The sequence below is a fragment of the Mus caroli genome, chromosome 8 (genome assembly GCF_900094665.2).
Source record: "Mus caroli chromosome 8, CAROLI_EIJ_v1.1, whole genome shotgun sequence".
Taxonomy (NCBI): domain Eukaryota; kingdom Metazoa; phylum Chordata; class Mammalia; order Rodentia; family Muridae; genus Mus; species Mus caroli.
Window position 1 is genome coordinate 68,908,603 of NC_034577.1, and position 17,549 is coordinate 68,926,151.

General features: G+C 43.2%; 1 protein-coding gene across 6 annotated transcripts in view; it reads right to left on the reverse strand.

Moving 5' to 3' along the window:
* The window catches only part of Arhgap10 (Rho GTPase activating protein 10), a 262,572-nt gene that overhangs the window by 95,356 nt on the left and 149,667 nt on the right, over nucleotides 1-17,549 (reverse strand). For 5 of the 6 annotated variants that reach the window (XM_029480512.1, XM_029480514.1, XM_021169585.2 and 2 more), the window contains 3 exons: nucleotides 14,394-14,468; nucleotides 7,950-8,037; nucleotides 917-975 (listed from right to left, as the gene is read on the reverse strand). In XM_029480512.1, coding sequence (XP_029336372.1) covers nucleotides 917-975; nucleotides 7,950-8,037; nucleotides 14,394-14,468 — 222 coding nt within the window. The remainder of the gene's footprint in view (nucleotides 1-916; nucleotides 976-7,949; nucleotides 8,038-14,393; nucleotides 14,469-17,549) is intronic. The other variant, XM_029480513.1, reaches the window with a different exon arrangement.

The following is a 17,549-nucleotide window of genomic DNA, read 5'->3' on the forward strand; positions in this document are numbered from 1 at the left end:
GGTGGGGTGCAATTTCAGCTACTGCCAGTGCATAATCTATGAAAAATGTCCACGGTGTGTGGAGGTACAATTTCACCCACTGTTGGGGCACCTATGAAAACCAATATTGCAAAATCTACCTAGTGGAGTTGAGTTCTAACTTTCCACAAGGGTCTGTGTAATTTGGCAGTTACTTAATATGTCTCAGCCTCAATTCCCTACCTCTTAATTACCTAGCATGAGTATCCCTCAAAAGAACGATTAAGCAGCATGCACTAGGGATAAAAGCAGAGCTGCATGAGAGAGAACACACCCAGCCTGTCTGCAGCAGGCCACTCTCCCCTCACACTGCAGGTACACAGTGCTGGCACAGACACACACTCCAGTGGGTACGAGTCAGAAAACACCCAACCTCAAGTTAAAGTTCACCAGCTACCGGCTTTTTCATTCCAAACTGCATCCTATATAACTCATTATCAGGTAGTCTGGGCTTCTGGCATTATCTCCTAATCCTGTCTGTAATGTCCATATAAATGGCTGCATGTGAAACCATCTCCAGACTACAACATCTCCAAACCCACCATCTCTCCAACCTCCTGTAAGCCAATCGCTGGCCTGTTCTGCAGCAGTGAGCTCAAGCCAGTACTATGTATCTGTAGTGTAAGGAGTGTGTGATGTGGACAGAACCAGTTCAGAGCCCACCATCTGTTGTGGCCTGACATCTATGGGGGCGAAGAAGCAACAGGTATGCACTGAGGTCCATGGTTGATCTGTTAGCCAATCTTTTTGCTCACTTTCATAAGGAGGAAGTGAATTCTAAAATGATCTCTCCCTTGAACACAGATGGCAAAACCATTAAGTTTTCATGTGGGAATATTTAATGTGTGCACACCATCAACCACAACCCTGAGTCTTTGTACACCCACAGAATACTTACTGGCTGGAACAATGAAGTCTCTGTGTAACTCGTAGGTCATGAGAGGCTCTGGAAGACTCCTGGAAAAAAAAGGAAAAAAAACACAGTCTAATTACCAAACAAAGCCAGACATCACCTCTACGTTTATTCACAGTGTATTGAACCTCCTGTGCACTTCTGAGCTAACATGCCAGCTCTCCCTGCCAGATAGCTTTACATACCAAAAGACAGGTAACCACAATGACTGCTCTACTAACTGCTATTTCCCCTAGACTCCGTTAACTCTTAACCAAGCACAAATTCTTACCAGGTCCATGCACACCAGGTTTCCTATCTAATCTTGGAAAGCATCTTTATGGACACCTAGCTTTGCATGTGAGCTACGCAATCCAGGCACAGTTTTGAAAGGCATCTTTAAAATACTGATATCCAAAGAATACACACAAAGTATTAAAGAAACAAAACCAAAGTCTCTCTCTTGATATTCCTATTAAAATAACTTTCTAATTTTCATACCTAAATACATACATACAGACCAGTGGTCCCCAACCCCCTTGGGGCTGGATATCATGTAGTTACATTATGATTCATAACCACAGCAAAATTATAGTTATAAAGTAACAATGCAATTAAGTTTATGGCTGAGGGTCACCACAACTTGAGGAACTGTATTAAGGGGCTGAAGCATTAGGAAGGTTACTAAGGGGTTGTAACATTAGGAAGGTTGAGAATCACTGATAAAGAGGAAACATTAATAATAATAATAATGATGATGATGATGATGATAATAAAAGATAGCATTGTAGTCTGTGGCTATGAAATAGTGAGACAGAATCAGAATGGTGGCAGTGTAGGAACACACACAGCATTTAGTTTTCTGCAAACTGCATTATGCAAACAGTAGCATGATGCTGAGCTCTCATCAATCCTGCTAATATGTTAATATATCTTTGCCAGGCTGGGGATGGTAACTGCATAGCCCCCAGAGAACAAGTGTCGATCTGCAGAACTGCTCGGGCAGGAGACTGTGAGCATTTGAAAGGCTATAAACCTGGGGCTCAGAATTCATCTTGAAATGTTTAAAACACAGTCAAACATACAAGCATGCATACATACACATACACACATACACACATACACACATACACACATACACACACACACACACACACACACACACACACACACCAAATAATGCCAGGAATAAGGAAGGTTGCTCCGGGCTGAAAGGGGGTTGCCTCACTGACAACAAACCCAGTGCTCACTCAGAACAAGCAACAGAGCCTGAAATACATGAGTAGACTCTAACAAGACTGCACGGAGCAGGCAAACCCACGACTGCAGGTCCAGATTGGAACTTCTCTGTCCTCATCGCTGACAGGACAAGTAGAAAAGAAACTGGCCAAGAAACAATGTTTGAGCAAAACTCCCCACCTCCCTCACCTAAGTGCACTCCCTTTACTTAAGTGACCATCTGCCCAAACACAGACTATATTACAGACACTGTAAATGGAAATTTGGGTCTCTAAGAGAAACCATATTCTGGGCCATGAAACACATCTCTCTCAATTTAAAAAAGTTCAAGTCAAAGGCAGTACATTCTTTGATTTCAATAAAAGTGGAGAGGCAGAGGAGCTGTCTCAGTGGGTAAAGTGTTTGGGACGAGAACAGCCATATCCAAAGCTGAATGCAGTGCTGCACAGGTATCATCCAGTTTGTGAGACTGAGGCACGAGGATCCTTCTACCAAGTGCTGTCCAAACGATCAATAAGCTCTATGTTCAATGGAACAACCTGTCTCAAAACATAATGCAGTGACACCTTAAGTTGACCTCTGGTCAGCGTGAATGTGTGCGCGTGTGCATGCAGGGAGACTGACACTGGAACATAGGAAAGGGGACTTATTTCTAAGATGTATGAAGAACTTCACAAAAGGTAATCTTTTTTCTTAAATAAGAAAAGACACGGGCAGGCATTTCACCTAGGAACGAATGTACAAGTGTGACAAACCCGCTGATACACCAGGAAACTTTTAGACACTGAGGGCACTCAAGAACAAGGCTCCAGCACACATTTACAAGAGCGACTAATGTAAGAAAGGTGACTTCATTCAGAGGTCGCCGAGGAGCAGGAGTCATGGATACTGTTGGTGGGTCACAAAGCTGATTGCTTTCCAAACAGCTAAGCATATGCCTCCCACGTGGCCCAGGTGTTGGCCCACTAGGATTCACCCAAAAGAGAGGAAAAATCTTTGTCTCAAAGATTTACACACAGCCATTTAAGCAGTTTTGTGTACAGCAGCCAAGAGGTACAGACCACCCAAATACACATCAATAGATTAATGGATTTCAACCTGCTACAACGATTATTCTAACTATTCTAAGTCAAAATAAGTTTTTGAAGTAGCCACTGAAGAGTTCAACTTATAAAGACGGAGAGCAGATAGAGGTTCCCTATGGATGCAGCCATTGATGAAGGAAAGAACACCAAAGAAGCACAGGAAATTTAGAAGGGTGATGGACAGGCTCAGTATTGATTACAGTGATGGTTTCGTAGGAGTATAAAGACACCAAGCCCATGAAAAATCTATACTACCAATGGTGCAGCTCACTTCGAATCAATTATACTTCATAAAAGCTATAAAAGGTATATACTACCTCAATGTTTGTTATTAATAAAAGGATAAAATATGCATTGAGATTCATGAAGAAAAATCTATTTTTTAAAAAAAAAAGCTATACAAAAAATATTTGTATACATGTTTCCTGCACACAGCTTGGTCCCAGCATACACAGGGATACAAAGTGTCCCTCCCAATAGCCAATAGCCACAAGTCACAACCCAGAGAACTAGCTGTCTCAGCCCCTCTCCCCCCACCCCACCTCCTTTCCCTTATTCCTAACTAAAAACAAATGTGCCAGTGACATCACAGCCATTAGGACAGTTTTCAGGGGTTGTGTTTCCAAGCACAGGCCAGGGAGCAGAAACAGCAGAGGAAGGGAAAGCATCCATTTTCACAGAAGAAAAGGCTGGGTGCTAAGTCGAAAGAAAAGGAAAAACGAACACCATAGCAGCACCGAGAAGGGCATTTCCTCCTCAATAAAACTGAACGTGTGTCTCGGTGTCTTCTACTTACATCACTGCCACATGTCTAGCTGGCAATGCAACTTTAAAAACAAATACCATTAATGTTAGGGAAGCAGTAATTAAAAACAATTACAAGTTCTCCACGCAAACCTTATTACACTGAGTCGCTGCATCTCCCAGCCTCCCACCGGGCCACCCATCAGATCTGTTGGAGGATGCAAATCGCAATATTTACCCAAGCTGGTGTTTGCTTCCCTATGAATCCATCCCGTCTTCCACACTTAAAAGAAGCGACCTCCAGATAAAAATCACTTCCCTAGAAACCTCACAAACTGCTCAGTTTTGCCCGAGAATGGGAAACTGTGACAAGGAACACATCTCTGGTCATTAAAACCACAGACTGCCTAGGCAGGGGCTGGGAGCCAGGCCTCTCTCACAGCCCAGGTCAGCAGGAGACCAAGGGAGGGACCGTGGGGAGGGCACCTCACTGCTCTCTGGTTCTGTTGTGTTCTGTGACATAGCCAGGCTGCTTGCTTTGCTGCTTCTGCTTCTGCTGGGTACCTCAGCTGCATCCCTCCCTCCTCCACCTCTAGCTTCGCTTGCATCCCATAGAAGCTGGCAAGTGCAGGGAGCATCACAGGCCAAAGGCTGAGAGGAAAGAAATGGGGTGGTTCATAGCTATGTGCTGGTGTTGTGAGTGACAGAGCTGGGACGCTGACCCTGGCTAGCTGCTGGCTCTGGACCTCACATCCTTACCTTCTCACATACATAGCAATGCCTCTCAGGCCAGAAAAGGCTACTGGCTTTGGCCACAATTCCATAAGAAACATAGAGGTGGGGAGGGGGGAACCATCAATCAGAAAAGAATATCACCTAAATCATAACTGATGCACCTACAGTTGCTAAGCACAGCCCAGTAGGAAAGGCTGCCACCTATCTCTCCCAGCTCATAACACTTTTTTCTGACATGTTAGGAAAATCGCTCAACACAGGCAGAATGCTTGGATTTATGATCAAGTTATACAATAACGGTGTTGCATAATGGTTTTCTGTATGCAGTGGCTGATTTAAAGTGAAATTCAGTGGGATAAAGTGATATACCGAGAGAAGGGGAAAATAATGCTACCAGGCCAGCATCGATAAGGAACCAGGTCCAGGGACTCTCGAGGTTCAAACACAAAGTGTGCAGGTGAATACGAAGCCCCGATTTTACCAAGTTAACTCTCACCAAGGGAAAAGCAAAGAGGGAAAAGCAAAGAGGGAAAAGCAAAGAGGGAAAAGCTGAGAGGTTAGAGCGGAAGCACAACTTACTCTCAAGAGGTCACTGTTTACTCTCGAGTTTTCCATCAATAGCTGTCATTTGGACAGTTTCGTTATCGCACTAGGTATAACGTATCAATGTATTGTTTGATGGATCCACGGCCAGCTGCCAGAGAGGAATAGACCAGCCATTCTACTCTTATCCCACCCACTCTTTCCTCTGCTCATCTAACATAGGCATTCTCAACTGCAGCACTACTGAAGAACGCCTAGATTATATACAGGATCAAATAATTCCTTACAGAAAGAAGGAGGGATTAATAGCTCCCTTCTAACCCCTACCTACAGATGTGAGACTACCTCCACTGTCTGTGATAAAAAAAAAAAAAAGTACGCAGGGGCTGCCGAGACGCCTCAGAAGTCAAGATTACTAACTGCTCTTCCAGAAGACCCAGAATCCGTTCCCAGGACCCACACACAGAACAGGTAAGAATCCTTTGTAACTCCGGTTCCAAAGGGAACAGATACCTTCCCCCGGCCTCCACAGACAGTGCATACACAGGGCACACAGGCATCCATGAGGTAAAACATCCAGACACACAAAATTAAGATAAATAAATGAGAGGAAGTATGCGGATAACATCAATTATCCTGGAGATGGCCAACCGCCTCTAGTGCAAACACTGCCAGCATTCTTCAGGGACAAGAGGGGACACCACAATGAGCAGCACTCACACAACACCTATCTCTCCAGGGAACTTAGATCCAAACTGCACAGAGCTCAGCCATTCCAACCCTCATCCAAACCACAGTCACGACTCAGGGCAAGCTAGAACTGCAAAGACATGTCTAGCTTTATTTTTGCTGCTGAAACCACTAAGGGTAACAATAATGAACACAGTAGTTTAGGAATGAGAAATTTATTTAGATAAAATGCTCAGAAGCTGGTAAAGAATACCCGAACCCAATGTCAAATTTTAGTAAGTCTCAGAATACAAGCAGCAGTGGTGACAAGGCGACATGAGACAACAGGAAGAAAGTGGCACCGCTGTGACGGGCTTCTTAACTAAGTTGATTAAGTACGACTTGATCTGACCCTAACAAAGGTTATAGGTGTAACCATTTTTCAGGAAATAAAAAGCCATGCTCTATAACACCACGAGGGTAAAAAAGACCACAGAAAATGTACAGCTCTCTATTTTAAAAACAGTCACCACGAAGCACCACTGGCAAGGGGCAGGGAGGACTGTATGCCTTAAATCAGACTCAAAGACCAGCAACCACAGGAATTATCAATATCATCTAAACCCTGTGAGCACAGGCTGAGGAACACGGTACCGGTGTTGATGGTGAGAAAACGTACATTCTGGTTACTCTTTTTACAAGTCTTTCTGTTTTAAATAGATTATTCATATAAGTGTGTATTAGTATAGTAATATATCTGCAAAAAAATCTTTTTAGTATCAAAAATAAAATGGCAGGGCAAAAGCTGAAATGAAGAAGGCGGCATGTGTGCCCGAGCGGCACAGCGAGCCACGAGGGGTCGCCATGCTCCCCTTTCGGGGTCTCACTGTATGACAGGCTTCATCACTGTAAAAACTACACAGTAAAACGTGGATTCTCGTGCACTCATGGGAGCCAATGTAATTACACGGGAAAAATCACTCTACAATTGTTGTGTGGCCTAAATTTGCCCTGCACTGGCCAGTCACGCCACCTGTCACCCTTTCTGCCATGGAAATATTAAACCTCAAAGAGCCACGGCAGAGAAGCGCAGTTGTGATCGCTGCACCCTGTTGTTGCTCTTCAGCAAACCGTAGCTTTCATTCGGAAGCTCCTTTACCAAAGATAGGAAACAACAACGCTTTCCCGTTCCAGCCCTATGCTCTTTTCTGTAATAAACACACCTGAAAAATTCTTAAAAACCTCATCAAGAAAACTTTTCAAGAACTTTTATGTCTTATAATATACTTTTCTATTCAAAATCGTGACATTAAAACAGTCTTCCCTTTAGTTTAAAACATAAATAAGAGATTCAATGTATTTAATAAATAGCTTTCCTCACTGTTGCTACGTAGTGTATAATGGAAATGTTCTGCATCTACTTTAAGATCCAAGGCTCCTCTGTTGTAGTTTATTTAACAGTGGGTGCTTGTGGTAGTCTGAATAACAGCCCCATAGGCTCATATATTTGAACATTTGGGCCCCCGTGAATAGAGCTGGTTGGGGAGGATTAATAGGTGAGAACTAATTAGAGAGACTGTATCACTGAGGGTGGAATCTGAGGGCTCAAAACTCCATTTCAGACCCTCTCTCTCTCTCTCCCCTACTCTCCCCATCTCCCTCTCCTCCCCCACTCTCCCTCTCCCTCTCCCTCCGTGCGTGCGCTCCTACAACTTATGGATCAGATGTGAGTTCTCAGCTACTGTTGCAGCGCCATGCCTGCCTGCCTGTCTGCCTGCTACCATGCCTCTCATCATAATGACCATGGACTAATTCTGTCATTCTGTACGCAAGCCCCCAATTAAATGCCTTCCTTTATAAGTTGCCTTGGCTGTGGCGTCTCTTCAGCAACAAAACAGTGACTAAGACACTGCTGGTCTCATTTTCTGGAACATTATTGGACACCTTGTAGACTTCTCGTATCAGTAAGTGTCAATATGACTCCTGCCACTTCTGTCAGGCAGGTGCCTGGTGTGACAGCTCACCTCAGATACTGCTTCAAGGCACTTGTTACTGTCTTCACTTCCCAATCTGCAGAATTCTCCAGGTCCAGCTCATTGCACATTTTCACATCTGGTGAACAGCAAGGGGAAAAAAAAATTAAAAACCTGACCATCCAATTTTAAGTGGTCAAACAACAGTTTCTCAAGAAACGTATTGTATGCAATCTTTTAATGAAAGCACAAGCTATGCTCTATTCATAGATAACCCTAGGGCTGCAGAAAGCCTGCGGGAGAGACAAAAGGATCTAAGATGTAGACAAGATGAGGAAGGATGAGACAAAGTATGGCATTTCAACAGGACAGCTCGTGGGAAACGAAGCTGACACTCAGCGGCAACAGCTTAGGGCGAGTGCGTGGGGCTTGTCTCCACTGGTACTATCACTATGTCCTGAGTATTTTGTGAGAAACACTATCACCATTAAGGCAAAGGGGTGTTGAATGGCAGCAAGTCAATGGGAGAGGGAGTAATCAGTATGGTCTCACATTCTAGCACTTGTATTCCTTACAGCAGTTCTCTGCAGGTTAACACATGATCAACCCAAAGAGAAACTCAACACCAGAGATTCAAAAGGCTACTTAGGGTTTAATCTCATTGTAATGTCCTACAATGTAAATGTGTTAATAATATACCATGTTACTATATCAACATGTACAATTTTTACTTCCTTGTATTGGAAAAAAATAGTTCCAATTAAGATAAAAAGTAAAAAAGCAAAGTCTACAATTCATGTGAGTGAGAGGATTATCTATATAAGCCTTCACTTCAACCTTACAAGCCATTCACCCACCCACAAAACTAGCTTTCTTTGTCGGAAATCTGTGTTTCTGATACTTTGTTTCTTTTAGAAATAGCTGGGGTTCTAAAGGAAAGGTATATAGCTGGCTGTTAGTGGCTTGCACCTTTAATCCCAGAAGCAAGGAAATCTCTGTGAGTTCAAGGCCAGCCTGTTCTACAGAGCTAGTTCTAAGACAGCCAGTTGTACTCCAGAGAAACCCCGACTCAAAACAAAACAAAACAAACAAACAACAAAAAACAAAAAACAAACAAACAAAAACCCTTAAGTGGATGTGGGGGCACTGGATGTATATAAGAACAAACAGAAAAAAAAAAAAGATGGAAGAGGGAGGGCTGGAGGGGTTGAAATCAAACAGAACCGCAGTAAAGGAGAACACTGGGCATGCTGCTGCCCTTCTCCATCTGGGCCAGCATGCCCAGCATACCAGCATGGCCGGCAACCTGGGTATTCCAAAGCTGAGCTTCAATGTTCTACCAGCTTGGACCAATAAATCACTCCAAGCAAGGGAGTCCCAAATCCACCCAAGTTCCAGATCCTCATCTGAACCAAAGAGATCTGAGCATTGTAAACGATCCTTTAAACTGGTGTGTGCATCCTAACATATCAAGGCGTGGGCAGACTTACATGAATTGTTAAAAGTAGGTTGCTGCCATAGACAGGCCATCACAGGGAGGGACACCCATGATGGTCCTCTTCCCGAAGGGAGAGGTAGAAAACAGGTTATAAAGAAGGGCATTTGTAGCCATTGCTACAAATCTGATGGGCTTCCCACACTCATCCAGGGAGAAGGAGACCATAGGCAACGTACAGAAGAGACCCCCTTCTCCCTCCCTCCAGAGCAATGCCTCAGCTAGAAACAAAGAACTAGCTGTCTCCAGATGTCCCCCTCCTCACATGAGACGTGTTTCTGCAGGGAAAATGGTACCCTGCTGGTACTTCCTTTTTAGGAGGAACACTAAAAGGAAAGGCTGTCCAATTGGAACTACCACCCCAGCTGTGGCCCGCTGTCTGAAGAGCTGTAGGCATGGGCATGACCACAAAGGGACAACCGCTCCATGATGGACTCAAACTTTCTGAAGATCAAACAGGAAGTGATGGCTAGTTTACGCCACAACACCACATGTATGAAGTCAATTACTCAAAGGTCTGGAGACATGGGAGGCCCGCCAGCATTTGATTACCGCAGCTGACTGCAACAGGCAATGAACTACAATGGTGACTGACACGGGTTGGCTCCATTTTGATCAGTCCCTACAACAGAACTCATTTGTTATTGAGCCTGTCAGGCAAGGCACAGATACATTTGAGAAATCAAATTAAGCACCCTGATTAAAGATGCAATCCTTTATAACTAGGACTAAATAATTCTGTTCTCACACTTTGCCAACCAATTACTTCGGTAACTGAATATTCTGCCTCTCATTAAATCAATTATTTAAAATCTCACTTTAACATACAAAGCAGATAACATTTTCAATAAACTTGTTACAAGCAGATCACCATTTTGAAATCCATGAGGCTTCTAGAGGAACTCTTTTATTTCCAGTTTCTACTAACCTATCATTCTTTATTTTGAGATTCATATTCTTTCTATGGAAAACTAAGTCATCCTTCTAAATTCACAGAACAAAAGCAGCTGTCACTTCAGAAGTTAATGACTATGTCTATGTAATTAATCATCTATTAAATGCTCGCTGTTTTCAAATAGCTCAATCATCCCTGGCAGTCCTTCCCAATCAGTGAGCTAAGTAGAATTTGTTAGTTTATTTAGGATTCACACCTAAAATATGTTTAGAGTGTTCATTCAGGGTATGTGTTCCTCCACAAGGGAGGGGACTTATGTTTCTTCCCTGACCAAAGAACAGCATAATGCATTAGTTAGAAATCTAAACTGACAAGCACACGACCAAAGAGCCGGCCCTTTCTTACTGAGTCCTTCTTGCATGGCCACTGCTCACTGCCTTGAAGCTGAGGTGTGTGCCCCATGCTCACTGCAAACCCTGGCTAACAGGGAGTCAGCGCCCTAGCCACCACAGACTTGGGCCATTTTTTTTTTCCTTTGAAGAGTTGAAGAAGCAGAGAGTGCATGTGTTTTATAAATATGCTTTATCGCCTCGAATCATTTCCAGTTGCTGAGCTCACTTCCCTCTGCTCTATGTAACAGAACTGTCCAACAAAGTAAACAAGAAAACATTTTAAATTAAAATTCTGTTATTTTTGTTTTCTACAGTTCTGTATCTAAAAGGCAATAAAAACCACCTAGTCTTTTGTAAACCAGGATTATAAATAGCAAAGTCCAGCAGACCAGACATGCTAAGAGCACAGTTTCTCCAGGTTTCCCCTGCTCTGCTCAGGCTTTGTTCTAATGTGGGAAAAAGAAAGACTACCGGGCACTTCTACATCATACCAGTTCCTATCCACCCCTCACCGTGGTAACTCATCTTCACACTCTTACCCCACTAAGAACTGCCACTTATTCACCAAGATGTCCCCCTGCTGTTTCTCTTTGCCTTCCTAGTCAGCTATGTGTTTATATTTTAAAAAGAGAGAAAGAAAGAACACCTTCTCCCTGACTACAGACAGTAGGGGGGCAAGGAAGGAAGGTGGCTTCGCCCTAGGAGAGCGGTCACTCAGAGAGTGCAAGGCTCAGGGGAGCAGAAACAGATGACACCATGTGTTGGTCCACAGGCTTCTCCTGGACCTGGCCTGAAGGAGAAGAAAATATCTCCTGACATCTCCTGTGGACAGAAGAGGAAGGTTAGCGAGCCTGAGGAGAGGATTAGGAAGGAAAAGGGGCTGAGGAGGTCCTAGGGCAAAGGGAGAGGGGAACAGAACGGAGAAATGTTCTTAATTATTTTAATCTTAAACAGCAAAGGGGAAAACATCACAGGAAGGAAGGGAGGCAGCAAGAGATGCAAGATATGAAACGGAATTCAAGCCTTGGGAATCACTACCAACTTTTACATCTGAGTGTCTAGAGAACACTTAAGACATTTGAAAAAGAAATGATAAAACTTGATGTTAAAATGGTAATCATTTTTCTGTAATATCTAAACAGGTCTCAAGTAAATACAGCCCTCTTCTAAAAACATAAAATGGTTTTTCCAAGATGCTTAAAAATTCAATTAGTTTTCATTGTTCATGAAGAAAATTCCATTATCAGTAAAATGTGCTCTGAAAAATTTACAAATCTGAAACGAACATAATACTTTTGAGAATTCCCCAGAAGACACTGGTTGGCTTTAAGAAGAAATTAAGCATTTGGCAGGTTCATGCCCTGCCTCCTTTTAGGATGTAACCTTAACACAATGTAAACAGAAAAGTCACTGAGAACAGCTGCAGATGTGTACACAGCTTTGCTGGAGCTCTAAAATGCTTTTTAAAGTGATGCTGAATCATTGGATGCTGGATACCTTATCAGAATGAAAGGAATACCTTAAGAGAACTCTAATTTGACCAGCAAGCAGTGAGGACATCTATTTTGTCAAAGGCTAAGGTTTCCATTAGTAACTAACTCAGAGTGGCATTGTGGCTACACTTCGGACAATCTGACTCCTATTACCAGTTACCCACAGATTAAGAAATCCACACTGCAGAGCCCTCTTAAATGAATTATTTAATAAGGAAATAACAAATTGATATCTTTGCACCAATTCTCTAACTTCCTCTGTTTGCTCAATGTTACTGAAAATACACCATTTTCCCTGCCAACAACGGAATGGCATCCTAACATGCCTATGTCTCGACTTCTCTGAAAAAGGAAAAAAGACAGTTTTCTAGGTGTCTATGTTTATGCACATGCTTATTTGTATGTGTGTGCTCAGACACCTACATGCAGATGAACTTATACATGCGTGCACATACAGGGGTCAGAGGTCGATATTAAGCATCTTTCTCTGTGGCTTTTTTTTTTTTTTTTTTTTTTGGAAAGAAAGAAAGGGAGGGAGGGAGGGAGGGAAGGAGGGAGGAAAGAGAAGAGGGGAGGGGAGGGGAGGGGAGGAGAAGAGAGGAGAGTCTCTAATGGAACCTTGGGCTCACTGTTTAGACCTACTGACCAGCAAGCCTGTCTTTCCCACAACCGAGTACTGGAGTTACAAGTGTACCAGTGTAACTTCTATGTAGGTCTTAGAAACTAAACTCACATCTTTATGCTTAGACTGCAAACACTACTGAGCCATCTCCCAGACCCTTCCAAGTCATGAACTTTTGAGGGCTTTGCAATTTTAAAATATTCTGTGAGTTGAAGACTGCCTTGGGATTTTCCCAAGAGCAGAGGAACTCCCATCGGAACTAAACGGTGCTGTACATGTAAAATTCTGTGAGATTAAGAACAAATTTCAAGACAATTTAACTCTTTGTGGTAAGCACAGAAATATCTGTGTTCAAAGTTTCCTTGAGTGTGCTCAAAGTAGTGATCAGATAAAGCCAGGGTCGCTTTGACCGATTGACTCCAAAATGTGCCTTTTTGTTTAAATGTATTCTGATAATAACGTCATTATCCAGTCTTAAGCATTGTAACACCAAGTTAGTGTTTCTAATTTTAAAATTAAGTAAAAGCAGATGCTGCACTCCCATTAAATTCTTCCAGCTGCTCCCGGACTACTGGCAACCTGACTATTTTAATCTGGAGCCCACTAATGGTAAAAAGGAAAATATGTCTGCCAGAACTGCATACCCAAGTTAAACGAGAGGCAGAAAATGGAAACAGCCACATAAGTGAATATATTCTAGCAAAACATGCAAGTGACAATGGGCAACTTTTCCTGGGGTCCGTGGCTTGAAACGTGCTTGCTTATGAAACTCTTGATTCACACAACACCCAAGAAGCAGCGCTACCCAAAACCTGTCACTTGGTTTTGTTCATCTTAGTTTACACTTTCCAAAGTGAGCTTCTCATACAAACAGATTCAAATGAGTTCCCAGCTCACCTGGGGGCATTCTTGGTGTTGACTAATTAAGAGTGAGATATCAAATTCTTACATAGCAAGGCCAAAATGACAGATTAGTCTGATAGCCAGGCCATCCCTCAAGGGCAGCCTGCTCTAGGCCAGGAAAGATTTGCAGCATCTTACAGGTTGCACGGCACAGACAGCAGCAGGTAATGCAAAGCGCTGTGTCATTCACAGAATGTCTGGGGCAATGAAATGAATTCACTCCTGGCGTCCTCCAGTCTGCGATGCCAAGGAACGCTGTGTTATCAGCACAGATGGAGCATGGTTCTGGAGAAGAGCCTGGTGAGAACTGCAAACAACGAATCCCCGAGACACAGGCCCTCCCTGACAGATGACAGTTTGCGAAACTAAAAATGAGTGAGTCCCAGTGATCTTGTCTAACCAAAAGTACTGTCAGGATTCTGGACAGGCAATCTGGAAACCATGCAGAGCACACAGAGGCCTGACTCCAACTCTACCGTGAGAGGCATGTACCTATGAGATGCATTCTTCTGTCCTATTGCTTATTAAGTACCAGGAACGTGGATAATCTCAGCCTTCACTGAGGACACAACCCACCCAAGTAAGTGGTACAAGAGAAGATGTACTCCTAAGTACATCATATATATCAAATATTAAGTTGCAAAGTCAATGAGCATAAACAGTTAATGCATGGAAAAATGATTAAAGAGGCATACCCATCAACATACTCAGAAGTCTCTGGACCTTTGAACTCACCCCCACAACTCTGTACAGTCCTTGGTCATTTATACCTATTGAGAGAGAGAAATAGGGTTAGCAGGTTATAAGACCACTGTGTGTCAAAAGCTACCAAACAGTTGCATTCCAAAAATGTCTGATAACTCGCAACAGCAGCATTCCTGCAGACTATAAAAATATTTGACAAAAACAAGTGTTTTCATTGTCAAAGTGGTATATTAGCTTCGCATGTGAGCTGTGACCCAAAGATGAATGCCACATGCAGCAGAACTCCACATGGATAAGGATGCCCACAGCTATGAGAACATGCTGAAACACAGCCTGATGTGGTGCCTACAGGTGCACTTCCATGGTTTTGTTTATTTATTTATTTATTTGCTTGGTTTTTCTTGGAAAGTGGATAAGTACACAGAAGAAAGTGTTTAGATGATTCCTGAAGACCAGCACTGGATCTGTGTGTTTAAAAGAGAGAGTTGCCATAAACTCCATCGAAATGAATCAATAATTCAACTTAATGTGTTCACTCTCTGTTGAAACCTGAAAACCTTGAACACAAAAGACAAAGGAAAGAGAAGTTACTCTCCAGCAGAGCTTCATGTGTGCAACATGTATAGAACAAATGTCTTCACGTGGACTCTCACAGTTAAGTGACACTCGGAAGTGATCAGGAAGCTACAGTAGGTTAGGTGAGAAAATGTCCGTGTTTTAAATCGGCACATCTTAAATGCTCCTTGAGAGATTTGCTTTGAGGGGAAGAAAGGGATAGATGAAGCATTCCAAAACTCACCCAACTGTTGAACCAGGACTTAAAAACTGGGAGCTGGGAGCTCACTATAGCAATATTACTTTTTATGTCTGGAATGTTCCCTAACAAAGAAGATGCTCCAAAATATGGCTTTGTCTCTTTCCTCTCAGAGAGTTACAGCTTTCTGTGTGCTTGCTTTCTGCACCACAAATGTGAAAGCTAACAAGAACATACTGGCTGCCAACGAAGTGTCTCTAATCCCTAGCTTTTCAGAACACAAAAACCTAATCACCAAAGGTCATGCATGGGCTCTGCTCACAGGGACTACACTCTTAACCTCCCTGCATGCGGTGGAACAAGACTAATGCAGGGTCCAAAGGTCTGGGTTCAGATCTACCTAGACATGAGCACATCAGGACACTTCCAGTTTCTGGGTGGTCTAGGAACAAGGAAAAGCATTTCCTGTGCTATACTGGGATGGGAAGAAGATGGTGTGAACACACGTTTGTAACTCATAGCACACTATACACACAAACTTTCATCACTCCGTCAAAATCAGTATTCTCTTTCTCTTGCAGTATGCAGTCCTCTTTATCCATGTGTGTATGTGTGTGTGTGTGTGTGTGTAGGCACGCATGGAAGCCAAAGGCTGACATCAAGATGTCTTGGCCTCAGCAGCTTCTCTATCTCAGTATTTTCTGAGGCAGGGTCTCTCTCTGATCCTATAGCTCACTGTTATGGACAGACTAGCTGGGCAGAAACAGGAATCAAATCATCTGTATCACATGGCACTGTGGTCACAGTGCACGTTGCCATGCTTGGCTTCTGTGTGGGTAAGGGTGTGGAGGCTCTGAACTCACTGAGCCATCAATCCCACGCAATCGTTTCCTTTTTACTTCTTCCTGGCAATATTGAGATGAATTAAGCCTTCAAGCATGCTAGGCAAGCGCTGTACCACTAAACCATATCCCCAGCTCTTTCTTATTTATTTTTGTAGCTTCTCAAATAGTGTGTATGTGGTGATGGAGGCGGAGGAGGTGCTATCAGTTGCAGACCAAATTCTGAAACAGAACCATTTCCATGTTAAACTCCTACTTTAAATTTCTAGTTCCTACCTGTGCTTAATTCTTTTTTACCTTTATTTTTATTTTTTATGTATATGGGTATTTTACCTACACATACAAGCATACAACTTGTGCACGCAATACCCAAAGAGGCAAACACATTCTCTGTGACTGGTTACAGCAGAGCCTCCATGTGGGTTCTAGGAATCGAACCCGGATCCTCTAGAAGAGTAGCCAGTGCTCCCAACCATGAAGCCTTCTCTCCAGGATCCCCGTGTTTAGACAGAAGTTATTTAAAAGATGCATAAACTTCAAATACATGGCTTAAACCCTTAGAAGAAAGGTTTTTGGGAACAGACAGTGACTAAGCAGATCACATGAAGACATAAGAAGACAACTGCCACCTATAGGCGAGGGGGACACGTGCAAAACAAACCATGCGAACGGCTTACTAAAGTTTTAGCTCTCAGGGGAATGGAGGAAATGACTTCTGTGTATAAATCCTGCACCATATATAATCCTGTGCTGTCACAGCCTGAGCCCAACTGACACCCCTTCTCTCTCAATGTCACACTGGAACCAGGAGGTCAGAACTAGCCCACAGTCTAGACACACTTATCCAAAACAGTGACAATTCACCCCAGGAGCAGAGAATCCCTCCGGAAGGAGCAATAGCTACAACTGAGGGGAAAGGACAGCACACCCCTATCCAAAGGAGAAAAGAACACAGGAAACTTCCATGAAGCAAGATCAGAACATCCAGTCTACAAAAGGGTAAAGGACTGAGCCCGGTTCCTTCCCACACTAAGGGCACATCCTAAGGATTTTAAGCCCCCCCACCCCCCCAGGATTTAAGTAGTTTGACCTCAGCGAAGTCAAGGGCAAGTCACATTCAAACAAAACTGGAGCATTTATGAAAAGTGGCAGAAACACACAGAGATGAAGTTAAGAATGTTGCTTCAGCAATGTTAATCACTCTGAGCTTGTAATTACCATCGGATAATTAATCAGGTTCAAATTCATCAACCTGCGAGAGCTAGAGTTAATTATCACATAATAAAAGTACAAGGAAGAATCACAGCCCTCAACAGCGGCTTTCCTCCTTTCCAATAAATGTAAATGAAACCTGTCCAAAGGCAGGCTGGGAATGGCACGGTAGACATCGGGTCTCACAGGAAATGGCACGGTAGACATCGGGTCTCACAGGAAATGGCACAGTAGACATCGGGTCTCACAGGAAATGGCACAGTAGACATCGGGTCTCACAGGAAATGGCACGGTAGACATCGGGTCTCACAGGAAATGGCACGGTAGACATCGGGTCT